Genomic DNA, 18839 nt, shown 5'->3' on the forward strand with positions numbered 1-18839 from the left:
GTCCGTCTGTTAAACATCGAAATATTTCTGTGAAGATTGATACTTCTTTAATTTATCTGAACATTTTCCTAGTGCCACTATTTACGAGAAACAAGTGTGTGAATGCGCTAATCAAAAACAGAGTGAATGTTTCAAGAAACTGCTGAAAACGTGACATATCGGTGTTTTGTGATGGAGAATAATAATAATATCACTGAAGATGATTATCGTGAGCATAGGAAGAATAAAAAAAAGAAGCGAGATAAGAAGGATAAAGAGAAAAAATCATTTCCGCATAACCTGAAAATTCGATTTCTTCTATCTTCGGTAATTATTTGTTAATAATTATTTGTTAATTTGTCCTTATTTTGGAAAGAAAGTGCTTTAAACAATTCAACTTTATTTATGGGATCCGGTTAACTGGCTTCTAACCCAACCTTTAGTGGCTGAAATGTTACCTTAATGACCTTTACGTTAATGCAAACCACGATTCGCTTGAAAGTAAAGTCGATCTGCGTAGGAGGTGATAGTAGTCTCGATGCAACTCACCTTTCTCTTTTAAAATTACTTGACCCCGGAAAGTTATCCAGTCTATGTATAGTATATTGCGTATCTATCTTCACATTCCATGTGCTAATCACATTTCATAAAGATGAAATTATGGAGCCAGCTTCATTATTCTCGCGAGATCAGTTGTGCAAATGATTGTTATGTAATTTCAGTTGGTTCAATTCCTACTATTTGAAAATTTGAAATGCGATCTGATATATAATCTTATCTAATTCTCATCATATTTATTAATGAACAGTTCTAATTTAAATGTTATTAACTTAAGCTAAAGGTGAGAAATCGGCTTAAACAGTCTTTTGGTCAAGTTGTTGGTTGGACTGCTCTCCAAGTATAATTTCATTCAAAGTGGTTAGGATACTAATTTTCCTTATGTTGACTGCCATCTGCAAATATTGATACAATTCGTTTTCGTCTATCGTCAAGTCAGCGTCTATATTTGATGTTATTTATACTGGACCTAGGATACATATTTGATGTCATGGCCTTCCAATGTAATTTTTTTTAACATAAATTTAAGCGTTTGCCCAACGAATTATGATTTCAGTCCTTGGTGCACCGTTGTCGGTTCTATTTTAGCTACGATCTATGTTTTTCTCAAAAACTAAAATTTTCTGGACAATGTGGGGTGAAATGTTTCCAAGGGGGCCATTTGAATAGTTTCGGCAGAATAGAAAAAAAATGTTCTGTGAAACTACTTGTGATTCTGAAATTCATCGTTATATATGAGATGTTACAGTCTAGGTGAAGTCCTGTTTTGAGCGGTTCTTTCCTTTGTACATAGTTCCTTAATCATCTGATCAATGATGTGTCTTTACTGCCTTAGACGACTTGTAACGTTCCTCCAGTGCTCCGCTCTTTGAGTTAGAGGGTGCGATAATTGATGTTTAGGGTTAGCCTCCAAAGCTTCATATCCGAATCTTAACTCAGGTCATGAACGGTTGTTTGCCCCACTGCTGTAGACTGTTAAGTATATTGATAGTGGACCTGAAGGAGAAGTCTCGTCAAAAAACAAAACAAACAAGTCGTGAAACCATGAGCTCAACGCTTTATTTATGAAATGGTTTGTGCATTGCTCATATAAGGATTTTTGAGTCAAACAATTCCCTTTAGTCTGATACTGATATTCAAAGTCTTCATCATCATCATCAACGGCGCAACAACCGGTATTCGGTCTCGGCCTGCCTTAGTAAGGAACTTCAGACAGCCCAGTTTTGTGCCGAGGTCCACCAATTCGATATCCCTAAAAGCTGTCTGGCGTTCTGACCTTCGCCATCACTCCATCTCAGCCAGGGTCTGCCTCGTCTTATTTTTCTACCATAGATATTGCCCTTATAGATTTTTCGGTTTGGATCATCCTCACCTAGACGGACTAGGGGACCCATCGCAACCTGTTGAGCCGGATTTTACCGTATCGCTCATAGATTTCATCGTTATATAGGCTGCGGAATCGTCTATCCTCATATAGGAGGCCAAAAATTCTTCGGAGGATTCTTCTCTCGAACACGGCCAAAAGTTCGCAATTTTTCTTGCCAAGAACCCAAGTTGTCCGGATAGCTGAGTGGTTAAAGCACAAGGCTGTCGTACGGAAGATCGCGGTTCAAATCTCACTGGTGTTAGTGGAATTTGTATCGTGATTTGACGTCGGATACCAGTCGATTCAGCTGTGAATGAGTACCTGAGTCAAATCAGGGTAATAATCTCGGGTGAGCGCAATGCTGACCACATTGCCTCCTACAGTCTACTGTAGTGTACCGTTACGGTCTTGAATGAAGTGCTCTAACACACTTCAAGGCCCTGATCCAACATGGATTGTTGCGCTAACGATTATTATTATTAAGAGCCCAAGTTTACTAGGAATACATGAAGATTGGGAAGATCATAGTCTTGTACAGTAATAGCTTTGACCCTATGGTTTCGAGCGAAACAGTTTTTGTAAGCTAAAATAGGCTCTGTGGGCTGCCAACAAACCGTGCGCGGATTTCGTCGTCATAGCTGTTATCGGTTGTGATTTTCCGCCCTAAATAGGAGAAATTACCAACGGTCTCAAAGTTGTAGTCTCCTATCTTTATTCTTCCCGTTTGACCAGTGCGATTTGATGTTGTCTTGTCTTCATTGATGTGCGGCCTAAAATGTCGCGCCGCCTGCTCGATCTGGATGAAAGTAGACTGTACATCTCGGGCCGTTCTTCCCATGATGTTGATATCGTCAGCATAGGCCAGTAGTTGGGTGGACTTGAAGAGGATGGTGCCTCTTGCATTGAAATCTGCATCGCGAATCACTTTCTCCAGGGCCAGGTTAAAGGGGAGGCATGATAGATCGTTGTTGATATTAAATGGTCTCGAGAGTGATCCTGCTGTTTTTATCTGGCCTCGCACATTGGCCAGCCTAGTCAGTGTTATCAATTTCTTCGGGATACCGGATTCTCTCATGGCTGTGTGCAGTTTTAACCCGACTATGCTCTCATAGGCGGCCTTGAAGTTGATGAAAAGATGATGCAACTGATGCCCATATTCCAAGCGCGGTAGAATGAAAATTTCATCTGTTGCTGATTTGCGTATGTGGCCATCCGGTCTAGCAAGATTGCGAAGAATATCTTATTGATGGCACTCAGCAATGTGATACCTCTATAATTCCTGCACTGCGTGATATTCCTCTTTTTATGTATGAGGCAGATAATATTTCGCTGCCAGTCGTCAGGTATTGATTCGCTGTCCCACATCTTGTGCATCAGTTGATGAACCACTTGGTGTGGTTGTTTGTCTCTATATTTAACCAATTCGGCTATAATTCATCGATTCCTGGCGACTTAGGGTTTTTAAGCCGATTAATTGCACCGACTATTTCTTCCATGCTTGGTGGTGACAGCCTTTGAGCGTTGTTTTCAGTTTGCGGGACATCCAACTCGCCGATGTTCTGGTCGTTGAGCAGTTCATCAAAATACTCAACCCATCGCTCCTATATGCCCATTCTGTCGAAAATCAAATTTCTCTCTTTGTCTCGGCAGAATGGGCATCGAGGTGTATAAGGCTTCATCATGCTGGCTTGTTGGTAGAACTTGCGCGCCTGGCGCGGTTGCTCTCTATACTTTTCGACTTCACAGACCTGTTGGTTCATCCAGGCTTCCTTTTTCCGTCTGTGAAGTCACTTCTCCACTCGCCGGAGTTCGTGACAAGTCTGCGTGCGTGCCCGCGTCCTTTGAGAATGCAATATTATTCGGTATGCAGCATTCTTCCCTTCCGTGGCTAACTTACACTTATGGTCGAACCAGCCGCTCCGACTTTTCTTGCGATTGGGGTCAAGTATGTTTGTGGCCGTATCAATGGTAACGGTGATGTTGTTGATGTTTCATCTCCAGGACATCTGTTAGCTGAGAGGTTGCGACGTTCAACCAACATGTGTTCAATTTGGTTGAAAATGATCCCGTCTGGAGAGGTGTTTTTTGTACAATCTCAATATTGATACACAAGGGTTTCTCGATTGATAAAAATGTTGGTTATGATGCAAAGGGGAAATATACTTCTCAATCAGCTTAAAAGCCACCCTAACATGCATCTGTGCCTTGGTGTAATATAGGCTTTATAGATTTGAATTAATTGCTGCCCTCTAAATGCAATCCCTTGCAGAACCTACGGTAAGTTCCATCTGGGTCAGGTGATTTGTATAGTTTAGTTTCCGGTGTTCTTTTTCGATCATAGTCTTATTTCGCAATGTGAGTATCTAGAAGGATTTTTAACGTTTTCCTTAACATTCGGTGTTCCGTCAGGTTTCTTCAATGTCCCAATGAGGTTAACTTTATCTTTAGCAAGACCCTTCTAGATAAATTTTTTTCTGAGCGGGGGTATTCACCACGCAGTAATTGATTCCGACTTCTCTAGTGGGTGCTGCGATCTTTGGTGCGTACGAGAGTACGCGGTTGCCTTTAGATAGTCCTGATCATTATCATCTGCGCCGGTTGTTCTAAATGTTGCTATCTAGTCACCAGAAATAAAATCAATTGGACTTACCAGAATACAAAGCATATATCATAGTATATTAATTAGTCGACGCTTCAATGAAGGTTACATCACTTCTACTGCTTTTAAAATGGATTATGTTCCACTCCTCGCTTTTGAAGCCATCTACGCAGTCGAACACCTTCCCCTATTTTCTTGCTCATTTTATAGTTCTCGTTGGCTCTTTTGCCTTTTTTAAGGCAACCATTGAAAAACAAGAAAATGGAGTCGCTTCGATAAGAATTGAAGTTTGAGGATCAACATCAATATTTGTAAATAGAAACGAATAGGAGACTGTGACCCGCTGGTAGTCTATAGAGCAATCACAGTAGGAAAAAGTCACAAAGAAAAAGAATTGGCGATGTCGGCGCATAGAAGTGAACGCTACACAAAACTGGAACGGCGTGATCGCCAAGAGATTGATAATTGACAAAGTTCACGCTCGCTCGATTCACCTTCACCTTGGGATTGCAGCAACCTGTTTGCCTAAAGTTTAAAATTATATTAAAAGACATGACACAGAATGGTTCAGAAAAGACAAATTTTTATATTACGCCCCCACTAACGATCTGCACAGATTTTCTTGACAATGCCATTATGTTGGTTTGATGCCGGCCACTCTTGATAGGATCCGATTCGTTATATTGGATAATATAGCGACAAATACCAAAGGTATATATTTTAATATTGGGTAGGTATGGCAAAATACCCTCGAGAAAATCTCACCTGTGATGATAGTTGTCAAGGTCGACTCGTTAAACGTAGATACGCATATACACTCATTGTTTTGACATATCGTTTATTCAATTAAAACTTTGAGCTACTCTTATGGAATTCCTGCTGAAAGGAAGTGCTAAGGTAAAATCATCCTGCGCTATGAAGCTACAATTGAAAATCTTACTGCGAGCCAAATGTCGTCTACTGCTGTATCATTTTTTGAATCGTTAGTCTTCTCTAACTCCGTTAAGTTTTAAAACTGTATCAGCTGGAATATGGAGACTGGCGTTTCCATGGAGGAGAATGGCATTTCGTTTGGATTTGTTATTTCCAATAGCTGGTAATAATACGCCCCGTTGATTCTGCGTCTCTAATGCGAAAATCAATCACTAGGTTCCCTTTTCTTTTTTCCTCTACTCCATATTGTTTTTTCATTCGGGAGTGTAATGACGTTCCATCACAGGTTGTGATCCAATTCAAAAGTGCTCCAACAAACTTTATTGCAAATGTCCTACACACATCCAAACGTGCCAACTTCTAATCTTCGGTCAAAAGGCAAGGTTCCCATCTGGCACACACTTCACGGAACTCTTAGTCATTTCCAGCTATCGCTCCATATCTTCCATAACTTATTCTGAACTTCTTTGCAGTTTCAGAAACGCGGATTAATCTCTCCTCTTGAAAAATATGTTTGGGATTGTCGTGATGGTACGAGGATATTGATCGTGCTTCTGATTTGCCACTTGCATTCGTACTTCCTGGAAAATGTTGTTCCAAGCAAACACAGGAGCTCTTGATGGTGTTTGATTGTAAACTGTGTAAATCCTTCACGAGAAAGAAATTCTACGATTATGTGTTACGTAACTGACTGCTGCTCCGACATCGTCAGTGCGAAATTTCGTTTCTATTTAATTCAGCGTCGTGTTTATATCTATGAGCCGACGATGCGGCGCTACCCGGCAAAGATGTGAGGGGAGGATGTCATCTGCCTCTGGGGTCATTTTGCTACTCGGTAGGGGTGCCTTGGCGTTCTTCACGGGCATCTGTCCCTCTTAAGTTTTCGCCCTTACGGCGGTAGATAGCTTTACGGTCCTTGGCAAGAAAGGCAACGGGGATCACTTTCGGGATCACCATCACGGCCAGTTTTAATAAGATACGCAGGCGCCACTCTCCTATACATGAGCAACGTGCTTACGATGCGGATACCATCAGGACCTGGCGCCTTCTTGTTTTTCATGGTGAGAACCGCTTCTTCAAGGTCTCTTATTGTGAGAAGGGGGCAATCCTCGACGCTTTCCGTACTATTGCTATCAACCCGTATAGGATGTCTGGAGAATAATGCCTGCACAATGCGGTACATCTAGTTGGTACTTAGTATGGAGGGCTTCCGAGAGCCCTGATTTTCCGGGTGAAAAGCTTATAGTCAAGTTCGTACGGGTCTTCATTCCCCTCGTTGACCAGGTTGTGCGAGCAGCGAACTTTTCTTTTATTTATCATGCTGCAGAGTCTACTTCTTGCTGATCTATACTCTGCCGTTGTGCCAAACGCTGGAGCTTATGATACTCCCTTCATAGGTAGTAAATTTCTGCCGTTCACCAGAACATAGAAGGCTTACCACGACTGGGGCCAATCTGAGGCATGGGCGCCTCATAGGCTGTCGTTATTAGGTTCCTCACTGATAGTGTCGGCTGCAATACTACTACTCCCACCACCCTCCAGTGCAACCCTGCCTGTTCCAAGAGCTTCAACGAACTTCCCGATGTTCACCCTCGCAAAATTCCATGGGCAGGGGGAGCGTCGGGTTGGTGCACGCCGGGAAGTAGCATCAACCACTTTGAACGAGATGTACTGGTGATCACTTACCGAGAAGTCTTCTACGACTCGCCACCCGTCCGCCGATGGTGCCAGCGATTCCGACGCAAAACGAAAATGTCTTGTTGTCTGAAATATGCATTTTTTACCAAGTTTCAATAATGCTAAACAGCCCTAATTTTCTAGTTTTCATGTCATAATTGTATGTAGTGAGCTGTAGTGTGTTTGCTTCACTTTGACTGTAGCTTTAATTTCAAAGACATCTTTGCAATACTGTACAGAAAATTATAATAGATAAGCGGTACGATTAGTACACCCGGTAACTGGTCACACTTCTGAAGAACAACTATAATGATTTGATTCCCCTGATCGCATGCACTGTCCTCTGCTTACAATTTGGAATGTAAACCAATTGCAAGCATTTCGTAAACTGGCAGAAAATGGAAATACATTAAAGTTACAACTCTATCACGTTTGCTGTTTATTGCTTCTTGCCTAATATTTCCTATGAGCTAACATGCACCGGGCGATATTGCATTGAAGTGGAAGGTCAGAGGTATTTGAGTTTTAAAGCGAAGTCTCTTAAATATTTGTATTCGAAGTAGATATGAGTCTCTTTCCTTTTCAGAACAAAGAGGTTATCAAAAACTGCTATCAATGCTGCGCAGGAGTGGATGGCTCTTTTCACATTACTCAAGTTATACAAAAACACGTCTTAGACTTACTATTTCAAAATGAAAATGAATCAGTGAAGTGGAACTCGATATGAAAAACAAATGCATTATAATATTCCACAATCCATTTATGCTTTCTCCAAGTTAGTTCGGAGAGCATATGAGCGAGAGGAAAATGTTCTGCTTTACTTTTACTTATTAATGTCTAATGTCCCTGGGTTACGATTACTGTTCGTCATATTTCCATTCGGAATGCCATTATTTTTCCGGCGTCTGTCCCGGTCTTAGTATTAGAATTCCTTATGAATTCACGCGCGTTATCAGCGATGAAACCATTGCACCTCATTATTTGTGAACTTATCGCTTTTTAATAAGGCATCATAGAAATAACCGAATAAACATGTGAATGTAAACAATATTTATATTATGATTTCTATAGTTGAAAGCATGCTTACCGATGCATGTTATGTTATGAATGTGATATTTAGCCGGGAATGTGGTCTGATTGCTTGGGGCAGTATGTTCTCGGGTAGTATCTTCTTATCATTTATGTTATTAAAATATTTACTGATAACGTCGATAAAATGATGAACATTGAATTTTATCGAGAATCTATTGATAGAGAATGACATTACTTCGATTCTTAAGTGTCAGTCACTTAACGGCGCCCAATGTGAGTGGGGATAGCAGGTAGGATTTTTAACAATAGTGATGAACTGAAATAGAGTTTGATGCCTCTTCAGGCTATGAATTCAGGAAGAGAACAGTTAATAAATGATCAGTTAGTGCAATAAATTAGCTTTTTGAAAAGTATCATTCAACTGAGCGAATGAATTTGAAAAATATTAATTCAGTTTGGTTATTTAGTTGCTATTGGAATAAATTGTACGTTCGATGAAGTCTATAGTGTGCAAATTCATGTTTGAGTTTTAGGAAAAGTAGAAAAATGAGTGATCAACAACTGGTACGAGAATCGTTTGGGAATTAAATTCTACTAGCATCCAATTGGTTAATATGGTCCCATTTTTTAGGTGTATCTGGTCATAAGTTGGCCCTTTTTCAAAATCGAAAATGAAGATAGTTTTTATATTTTCCATGAAACAAACAAAATAATCTAGAAATAATTTTTCCATTTTTCTATACAGCCAAAAACAGACACATCGAATTCCTCTCCGCATCACGATGTCAGTTCACAAGGCATCAGCCAAAATTTATCGGGAGGTCAGGTACCTAGTGGAAGTATATCAATAAAACAAGCAATTTCGCAAGTGAACAGCGGGATTAGTAGCATACAGCCATCTTCCGGCAATGTGAACAGTAGTGCCAGTAGTACCTCAATACAATCCCACATAAAGCCGGCGATCCTGAAAGACATAGCCGACAGTCGCAATCGATCGAGTTCCCCATACAACTCGTCCGCTGCTAACCCGTCAGGTAGTGGGACACCGAGTCTTTATGTTTCAGTGCCACTTTCAAATGCTAATGTACCTGGAATAAATTTACCTTCTGCATCTGCGAATGGTGAGTATAATCTAATGATGAAAATACTTTCAAGGAGTGTGGTCTTGGGTTTAAGGGTAGAGAGAGTCACAAACTTTTTTTAATATAGTCGGGTTTCATTTTTTACTGCACAGTATCAAACTTAGGTCAAACGGTTACCAAGCTATTAACACTCCTCTTCTTCCAGACCATGTAACACAAACCAGTCGAAGTAGTCCGCTCGTGAATCATTCGCATCATCAGTCAAATAGCACGTTAAGTCAACCATCGGTCATAGAACGGCAATCACCTCGAATATTGCAAAATCAGTCACTTCATTTGGCTGACCATACAACGTCAAATTCGATTCTGCCTTCATCGGCTTCATTGCATCATACGTCAAACATGTCGCCAACACTTAATCCACGATCGGATCCATCAGCAATGGACACTTCGGGTTTAAAGATTGCTTACGAAAAACAGAAATTTCGTTCAACACCTATTCAAGATCAAGATCAATTACCTGCCAGACGATCAAGGTAATTGAAATTCCAATTTTTAACAGTAACATGTTTCTTATTTTTCATTAATTATACTTTTTTTATGTTCTCTAAACATTTGTTATGTTTGAATATTATTGTTTTCAAATGCATTAATTATTGGCACAAATAAACCCCTTTTTGGCCAATACGTTTACTCAAAATCTCGTTGAAAATTTGAACCTGCTATTCTATTGTGTAGGGTCATATAGGGTAGGTAAGGTATTTTTCCAGATGTTAACACGTCGAAATCTTTTAATTACTGAATTTAAAAAAGCGCCAATAATTCGTGTATTCGCACTGTAATTCCATATTTTTAAATCATTTTTCATTGCCTTTCACGCTTTATTTTTGTACAATCATGTCTCCACCATCATATATGATAAAATGAAATATGAAATGATCGATGCTTACTGTTGCCCCTTCATATTTTACATGCTTTCTCTGTTCCTATCTCGCTTTTTCTCAATCGTACAAAATATCAACCAATTTTCCAACTGTAAGATCACAATCGGGAGATAGTAGCGGGAAATCTTCACGCTCAGGAAAAAAGCGTTCAGCAGCGGGAAGTTCTACGACGACTAGTACGTCGACATCCTCGACTAGTTCACCTGCATCAATGCCATCAACATCGGCAGCGTTGCCAACTGGCAGTAATACGGAAGGAAGCGAGAGCGCAAACGCTGCACCGGTGGCGCCATCAGGAAACTCAAAAAATCAACCTCAGTCTAATAAATATAATAATAATTCTAATAACTCAAGTGATGCCTCGAGCTCAGTTAACAATATAAAAGGAAGTAATAGTAGCAGTGCTGTATTGGATACTCTACCTCCAACAGCGAACAATAGTAGTGCCCCTCCAAACATGAAGCAAATGAATAAAAAAATGTTGAGGGCACAACAGTCGCAACAACAACAACCGCCACACCACAGTACACCTCCACCCCAATTGCAGATTCCTCAAGTACAGCCGCAGCAGCATAGTGCAGCTGCACCTTCTTGTTCTACTGCTTCTATTACCTCTACAACAACTTTAATTCAAAGCGAAGAAAACAACCCATCAAATTCAACGTCATCTTCTAATTCTAGAACGCCAGACAATGTGAACTTATCGACTTTGACGAGCAGTACAGCGGCCTCGACGACACCTTTGGGTGGTGGGAGTAGTAGTACTAAAGATAGCGGAGGGGGTTTAAAATTCATTTATGAATCACAAACCGGTAGCGGACCTATGAGTAATCAATCTATAAGCCCCAGCCCACTTCCAATGGATCCTGTTGTTAAGGATTCACCGCCGAGTTCGCCTGGTTCGGAAGCCGGGTCATCTCGAAAGCGTGGTCGAAAGTCGGCCGAATCTAAAGATAACATGAAAATGTTCTTCCAAAATGGAGTACATGCAACACATATGCTTGGTAATCAGCTTAATCCAGCTAGTAGCGTTGCACAAAAGATGTCGGACCAACTACATATGGAAATCGAAGCGCACAGTATTTACACACAATCAAATGATGCGGGACCACAACTGATAGGCGTTCCTTTACCAGGCAAAGGAAGTGTAAGTAGCAGAAAGAGAAAAATGTTTATTATTTCTATTAGTAGTTTAGCAAGTTAGCAAAATAGTTAGGGTTAGTGAGGTGAGGGTATAATGGGTACCTTTCAGCTACGCGATAGCATTCTTGCAAAAACAAAGATATTAAATACGTCAAGTAGTAGCATTTCTGATTGTTTTCATTAATTCTTTCAATAGACACGGAATTCTAGCCAATCAGCCGGTACAAATTCGTTGTCATCAATGTTGAGTGGGTCAAATTCCAACACAACCACCGGAAATACGCCTCAAAGTTTAGAGCAATTACTGGAACGACAGTGGGAGCAAGGATCTCAGTTTCTTATGGAGCAAGCGCAGCATTTTGATAGTAAGTAGAAACCTTAGCACAGTTCGCCTTTTTTCAAATATTTTAGCAATATAACGTATAGGTAAGAGATGCGTTTGTCTTTTACGAAAAAATAATTGATAACATTCAGAGACAGCATAATTAGTTTTCTAATAATTGCTACTATAATTTGTTCTCAAATTCAAATGTATATGTATATGTCTTCTGTTTGCGTGATGGATTATAATCACTAAAACTCCACTCCTCTAATTTTTCTTCATTTACTTCGTACTGAACTCGTTGACTTACTGCGGAACTAGCTGATTGAATAACCTGTATCTTCACCTTTTACCTTCAAAAAGCTGCAGTTTAGTTTTCAGCATCACGAAAAATGAGCGATAACTATTTGCAACTGGAAGAAGTAACATTTTGTTGTCTATCTTCCACTCCTGTCGTAATACGGTTTTCTGATCTCCTGTCTTATATCAAGGTCACTCAATCGCCTTAAGGTAGTATCCAGATATAGTGTAGATTATTAGAGAGAGAATTATAAGTGTTAAAAAGGTAAAATGTCACCGGTCCGAATGACGTTCGCATGACTTCACTAAAGAAGCGAAAATTGAGACCAAGACTTTACATATGTTTTTTGTGGAAACCGAAGATTTATGGACGAGGTATGTTATAAAGTTAGTAATAGTGGATTACTATAATTTTTAGTAATTGACTGCAAAACCCCTCTTAAGTTCATCCCAGAATCACGACCTGATTCTGCACCGTATGCTATAATATACAGCATGATCCTACCAAGTTTGGAGGAAATCGCACTATTATTACCAAAGTTATAATAGGTCAAAGTTGTCGCTTCTTTTCAAATTCAAGACTTTGAATGTCAGTGTCACGCGAAAGTGGATATTCTTACATAATATATGCTTAATATTACGTGCTAGGTTCTAATAGGGCAAATGTTCACCAAAATATTTTTATAAAAGAAATACACAAAACCTTTCATATCTGAACAAAACACCAAAATTTATGAAAAAAAAAAATAAAAAGGCATCAAAATTTTACCCTTCAATCTTCTTTTTCTTCAGCCTTTGTCCAGTACACGAGCGGGGTCGGCTCGACTGATCGGTTTCGCCATTTGGCTATATCAAATGCCTGATATGGATGCAATCTCGATGCTTTTAAAATATTTTTTAGTAATCCTAGTTTGCAAACCGTGGTACTGTTCACACGTTCCCTTTTATTTTTGTTCTCTAAGGTGAACACAGCGTCCTCTATCGTGGTACCCAAAAATAAATATGTGTTGAAAAATTCGCTTTGGTATCTTTATTCAGTTCTTCACAAAAAAATTCCTAAAAAAAGCGAAAAAATGGCCTTAAGACGGGATGACCCCCTTAAGTCGGCGATGACGAAGCGGTGAAATTTGCAGACATCTACAAATCTGTTATCGTTATAGAGATGGTCACCAAGACCATGTAATAGGCAGGGATTACATGCCCGAGCAAAATGTTGTCACCTTTAGGAAGGCTTACATGCACTGCGTATAATCGCTCATAGAAAGCGTCTGGTGGCAATTGTAGTCGTCATCGAATTCGCATTTGATACAGCTAGGCTTTTCAGAGTACAACTTGAAGATGACACACGGGTAGCATTTAGTACAATGAAATAGATGAGGATAGGTCTTAAACCGCGAACCACCATCATCAGCGACGCGACTCAAATAAAATCAAGATGGGTGCAGTATTTTTAAGACCTCTTGAACCCAACGACGAAACATTTCCACCCCTTTGTCATTCCGGAGGACCCAGATGGAGAACAAGTGCACACATCCCCGGTTTTGTAAGAAGTAGAGGCAGCTTTGTTAAAATTAAAATCAGACAAAGCTCCCGGAATCGATGGCATCCTAGCCGAACTCTTAAAAGAAGAGGGAACAAAGCCTACCAGTCGAATCCACAAACTAAGCAGCAGAATCTGGGCAACTGAACAAATAGCTGATGACTGGAGGAAAAACGTAATTTGTCCAGTGTTCAAAAAGGATGTTCGTCGGTATGCGAAAACTACGTTATTGCTGTGCACGAGCTACAAGATGCTGTCGAATCTAATCGAACGAAGAGTGGGAGAGTATGCAGACAACATTATCGGGCAATATCAAAGTGGCTTATGATCCGGCCAGCCATCTATTCGCAGTTAAGTAGGTTTTTGAAAAGTGCTGGTAATATGACATCGACGTGCACCAACTGTTCCTTGACTCCGTACGATAGTGGAAATCGTTATGCTGTGTACATAATAATAATAATCGTTAGCGCAACAATCCATATTGGATTAGGGCCCTGAAGTGTGTTAGAGCGCTTTATTCAAAACCGTAACGGTACACTACAGTACGCTGTAGGAGGCAATGTGGTCAGCATTGCGCTCGACCGAGATTATTACCCTGATTTGACTCAGATACTCATTGACAGCTGAGTCGACTGGCATCCGACATCCAGTCACGATAATAAATCCCTTTGCTACCAGTGAGATTTGAACCGCGACCTTCCGCTACGACAGCGCGGTAACCATTTAATCCATCCGGACGAGTATATAATAATGATCTAGCTAAAATTCACCGAAGCGAGCCCGACTAATGAAAGCCACAACGATTAACGAGGGCCAGGTAAAAATCCAAAATGGACTGACATAAAGCAAGGGGATAGTTTCGTCCCCACCCTCTTTAACTTGGTGCTCGAATACGTCGTCAAGAAGGTGGCCTCAGTTGATACCAGCAGTATTTTACTGGTAAAATCCGCGCAATTGGTGGCGTACGCAGATAATGTGGATATTCTTACCCGATCGATGCTTCGTGCAAAGGCAGTGTTCGAGGAGTTCAAGTCAGCAGCAAGGGTCAATGAATTCAAATTCAAAAGGGGGCTGCTAGTATGTAGAATATTGTAATTGGCGAGTATAATTTCAAAGAGGTGGACCAATTTGTCTACCTAGGAGTCCTACTCTCTAAGCAAGGGAACGAAAAACACGAAAGCCAGAGGCGGATTACTGCTGCTCATTAAGCATTTTATGCGGTCCTCCCCATAATGAGATCGAGAAAAGTACACAGACACAATGAACTTCACATATAGAAGATACTAATTCGTCCCGTGCTGTTGTATGGATGCCAGACATGGATCTTGACGCAAATGTCGGAAAAGCAGTTCGATATCTTCGATAGAAAAGTCCTCTGAACAATTTTCGGAGCCATAAAGGAACAAGATGCCTGGCGAACCAGATACAATCAAGAATCGTGTGGATTATTTGACGACCTGCCAGCATCGGCGCCAGTCAAAATCGGGAAACTGTAATGCAGGTGGGAAGAATTCCGAAACGGGTGGTGAAAAAGGGGAGTGGGGAAAGGGAAGCTAAAGAAACGTTGGAAGGATTCAGTGGACGCCGATGGCAGATCAAACCTAAGATTTTCTAACAGGAAGACGCACTCTTTGGATCGAGATAATTGAAGGCGATGCATCCGGGAGGCCAAGGCTCGATTTGGGCTGTATGGCCATCGAAGAATAATGGGTTACTTGTAATTTTTTTGGCGCCGAGTTCTCTTAATATTTATCAAGCTGCTTCTTTGCTTGTATGACTCATGAGGTTTCTTTTTCGATTATTTTCAAAATAACAAAAGTGACGTCTTTAAAACCAATGTAACTTGTAAACTAAGCGCCAGATTATCATAAAATTTTAACAGGTATTGCAGCAACAAGGTATTTGAAGACTGGGTTTGGTCGTATAGATATAAGATGTGAGAGTTTTTTTTATCAAGACAGCATACAAGATTGGCTCTTAACTCACGTAAAAGTTGATGTGTATATTTTGTTATATTACTTTCGAAGTGTAATTTATATTCATTAATTTAGATAACCTGAAATATTAATATATTTTTCAGTTGCATCCCTACTGTCCTGCCTGCATCAACTGCGAACGGAGAATGTAAGACTAGAAGAACATGTGAATAACTTAATAGCAAGACGAGACCACTTATTAGCTGTGAATGCAAGATTAGCGATACCCCTCAATCCAACTGTTCCGCCGAATGCAAGTGAGTATGGATCAGTTATAGTTTCTATATAACAAATAAAATTCCAGTTTAGCATGAAAAAGAGGCCAAATTTAAATACTAAAATATATATTACTTAAAGCTCTGAACAATATGCATATGAACGGTCCGTCGAACGATACCGTTTCGTCACGCCTTTCAAGGGTGAGCGCTCATTACAATGCCCAACAGCAGCAACAGCAACAACCAAACCTTCCCGTGGAGAATGGAATCGATTTTCGACATTCGTCACATCCAGCTTCATCCAACAATCCATCATCGATTAGGTATTTGGTTGTTTTTAAATATTTGCTTGGTATTTTTGGAATGTTTTGTCAACCTCTAAATGGGGCACAACAAGAACCATAAAAAGTCGGTTGTGACTAAATTGTGTGGCATTCTTGTACTATTTTTTAGAATGTAGAGACTTTTCGAACAAAAAGGGAAACAAAACTAAATAAAATCTAGAACGCTTTGCTTTTGAGGGTGAAATTGTGGGCGTCTCGAACTGCATTGAGTTTTAATTGAGGAAAACGTTTCCGAATAAACCGAGAAAGCGTTCTAAATTTTCTATTTGATAGCTGAATTTTATACTAAAAGCAATGTGTGCCTCTCCCGTGTGTGCGTTTATATATTTGGTTCTTTTTCTTTTTCCTCATATATTTGTAGTAGACATTCATCTGCAAATTTAAATTATTCTTCCTCCACCTCATCCGTTCATAATCAACAACAATCACAACATAGTGTTTTGTCGTCACCGGCATCCTCATCAACATCATCAAATAATAGACAACAACAACAACCGCACCAGCAACAACAACCACCGCTTCCACATCCCCATTCGCAACATCAGCAATTGTCAAATGTAGCAGGCGCATCCTCATCATCGGGAGCTCCATCGATGAATGCCCAATCTATGGCTGATGCACATTCACTGATACGTGGGAGTGGAAGTGGTCGTGGAGCGAGTGGTTCCAGCTCCATTTTGAATTCTTCATCGAATAATTCGACCATGGGCGGTGGTTTAGTTGGAACTGGGATCGGAGTAGGATCGGGAGGAGGAGGAGGCGGAGGAGGAAATATTGGATCAAGTTCGTATCATAATGCTACTCAACAATCTGCCGCCTATTCGACCGTTCATCAGGTAGAATAGATGTGGTTCAAGTTTAAGATAGCAATTCAGAAGATTTTTATTCTAATTTTCTGCTTTTGCTTTTAATTTACTAATATCAAGTAGATAATACACGAGTTTGATAACTTTTCGTTTGTTTTGTATGTTTCGTAAATCTTGTTGGGAACAGTATTGCTCTATTCATTCCTTCTATAGATGATACTTTCGCTTATTGATGATAACTGAGTTTCTTAGCTCTAGTTATGAGACTGTACAGTTCTCAATGTCACTTTAAGGGTTGTATTGATACAGATTCACATAATTGGTTACAAAACTGTTTTGGTTATAGCTTGTTTCATGTAGCTTACCAAATTTCAAAAGTTTCGCTATAAAACTTACAGTGACTCAATAGATAATTTTCCTTACCGATTCAGAATTCTTAATAATAAATTAGTCTACCCATATCTACAATAATTGTTTTCTTTTTAGTCACAACTAAGACGAGACGATAGCCATGCGAAGCCCAGCTGAAAATCATTAAGACCAATGTTAAATCCAACGAAAGATCCACTGACTGTTCAACCATCGTCGACGACAACTCTAATGCCTGCCGCATCGTTTTTGCCTCACCAGCAATACTCTCACTCAACCATTGAAAATAAGTTAATCAGATTGGGACAACCAAAATTGGCAAACGACAGAGTTGAGACGGATAGCCTTTCGCCGTCATCCCAAACATCCACTCTATCTTCGGCAACAGCTTCGACTCCATTACCTTCGTCTTCATCTTCCTTGTCACAATCGCCTCCACCAACAGTCACGTCCATGTCATTACGAGCAGCTGATGACTTCATAAGATCAAGCACTCGGAATGCCGGGCAGTTGCACCATCAATCTCAACAACCAGTACAGGAATCAATACTTTCATCGTCTTCATCTTCAGTGTCGCAACGAAGTAAATATCCTAGAGAAACAATTCGTAATCCGTTCCGGACAAGCGACCTAGAAGCGTTTTTCGAATATCACCAACAAATAATGACTACTCAACAATATAGTGGTGAAAGGCGCAATAGAACATTCTCAAGACATCAGCCTGAACATAGCATTCAACAGCAGGCTCGCAGGTGTGAGTTAAAGCGACGATCCAGTCAACATGAAGGATTTCAACACAACAGACAATACACCACAACAGAATCACTGGATGTATCAACATCGTCAGGTAGGACATTACAAGCTAACACAATCAATGATGAAATATCACGTATTGATAATATTGCACCTACGTCGTCGACAAATACTCGGAAAAAAGCGCGCTCTACAACAAATAATAATTATTACATAAGTAGTAGTAATAGTACTACATCGAAGACTGCTGAGTATGATGACGCTAATGCCAAATTTAAAGACTTCTCCATTGATTCACTTCTAAAATCAGATTAGTAGGCGTGAACAATTTGTTGTAAATTATGTTTAAACTTCAGCACACGGTAGGGAACGAAGAACACGAGTATGATCAATATTATCTAGCGCATCTAAGAAAATGAAGTTCTTCCTTAAAGGCGTTGATTAGGGACAGCCGCAGCTAACTTTTCTGCTTCTTTGTTTGGTATTTTATACGTCTTCTGGCGTTTGTAATTTTTGGTAAGAGGAGCTATTCGAAGTATCGCTATTGCATTTTTGAACATTTTATTTGAACATTTTTGGTTCCTGTGAATTTTATAACATTTTTATTTATATTTTCTCAAATTTCCATAATCTGGGATTCGTATTTCGCAGTTATAACGGCTATGAGTGTTGGAGATATTTGAACGGAACATTCGAATTCACTATTATCAACCATGATATCAGAGCTATTTCACCAATTATAATATTGGCTTTACGGTTTCGATCGCAGGGCAGAGGCGATCTCATCAGACGCTGCCTCATCACCTCTACCCTGCGGAGCAGTGTGACCGAAAGTGGCAACGGGTGGCATTTAGCTCGTTTTTATGGAATTCAAAACCCGCCGCGCGGACTACATTCT

General features: G+C 40.1%; 2 protein-coding genes across 8 annotated transcripts in view; both read left to right on the top strand.

Annotated features, from left to right (window-relative positions):
* The window catches only part of LOC119660202 (protein AF-10), a 77531-nt gene that overhangs the window by 32450 nt on the left and 26242 nt on the right, over nt 1-18839 (top strand). For 3 of the 7 annotated variants that reach the window (XM_038068629.1, XM_038068631.1, XM_038068630.1), the window contains exons 6-13: nt 8890-9265; nt 9432-9762; nt 10267-11317; nt 11510-11678; nt 15556-15708; nt 15809-15992; nt 16375-16849; nt 17306-18035. In XM_038068629.1, the coding sequence (XP_037924557.1) occupies nt 8890-9265; nt 9432-9762; nt 10267-11317; nt 11510-11678; nt 15556-15708; nt 15809-15992; nt 16375-16849; nt 17306-17347 (2781 nt within the window). In that variant the 3' untranslated portion in view covers nt 17348-18035. The remainder of the gene's footprint in view (nt 1-8889; nt 9266-9431; nt 9763-10266; nt 11318-11509; nt 11679-15555; nt 15709-15808; nt 15993-16374; nt 16850-17305; nt 18036-18839) is intronic. The other 4 variants (XM_038068632.1, XM_038068634.1, XM_038068636.1 and 1 more) reach the window with 4 other exon arrangements.
* On the top strand, nt 17363-18256 carry LOC119660031 (uncharacterized serine-rich protein C215.13-like). Its single transcript, XM_038068409.1, has one exon. The coding sequence runs from the start codon at nt 17363-17365 to the stop codon at nt 18254-18256; it is 894 nt and encodes a 297-aa protein (XP_037924337.1).

Source organism: Hermetia illucens, chromosome 6 (assembly GCF_905115235.1).
Source record: "Hermetia illucens chromosome 6, iHerIll2.2.curated.20191125, whole genome shotgun sequence".
In the NCBI taxonomy this organism is placed as follows: Eukaryota; Metazoa; Arthropoda; class Insecta; order Diptera; family Stratiomyidae; genus Hermetia; species Hermetia illucens.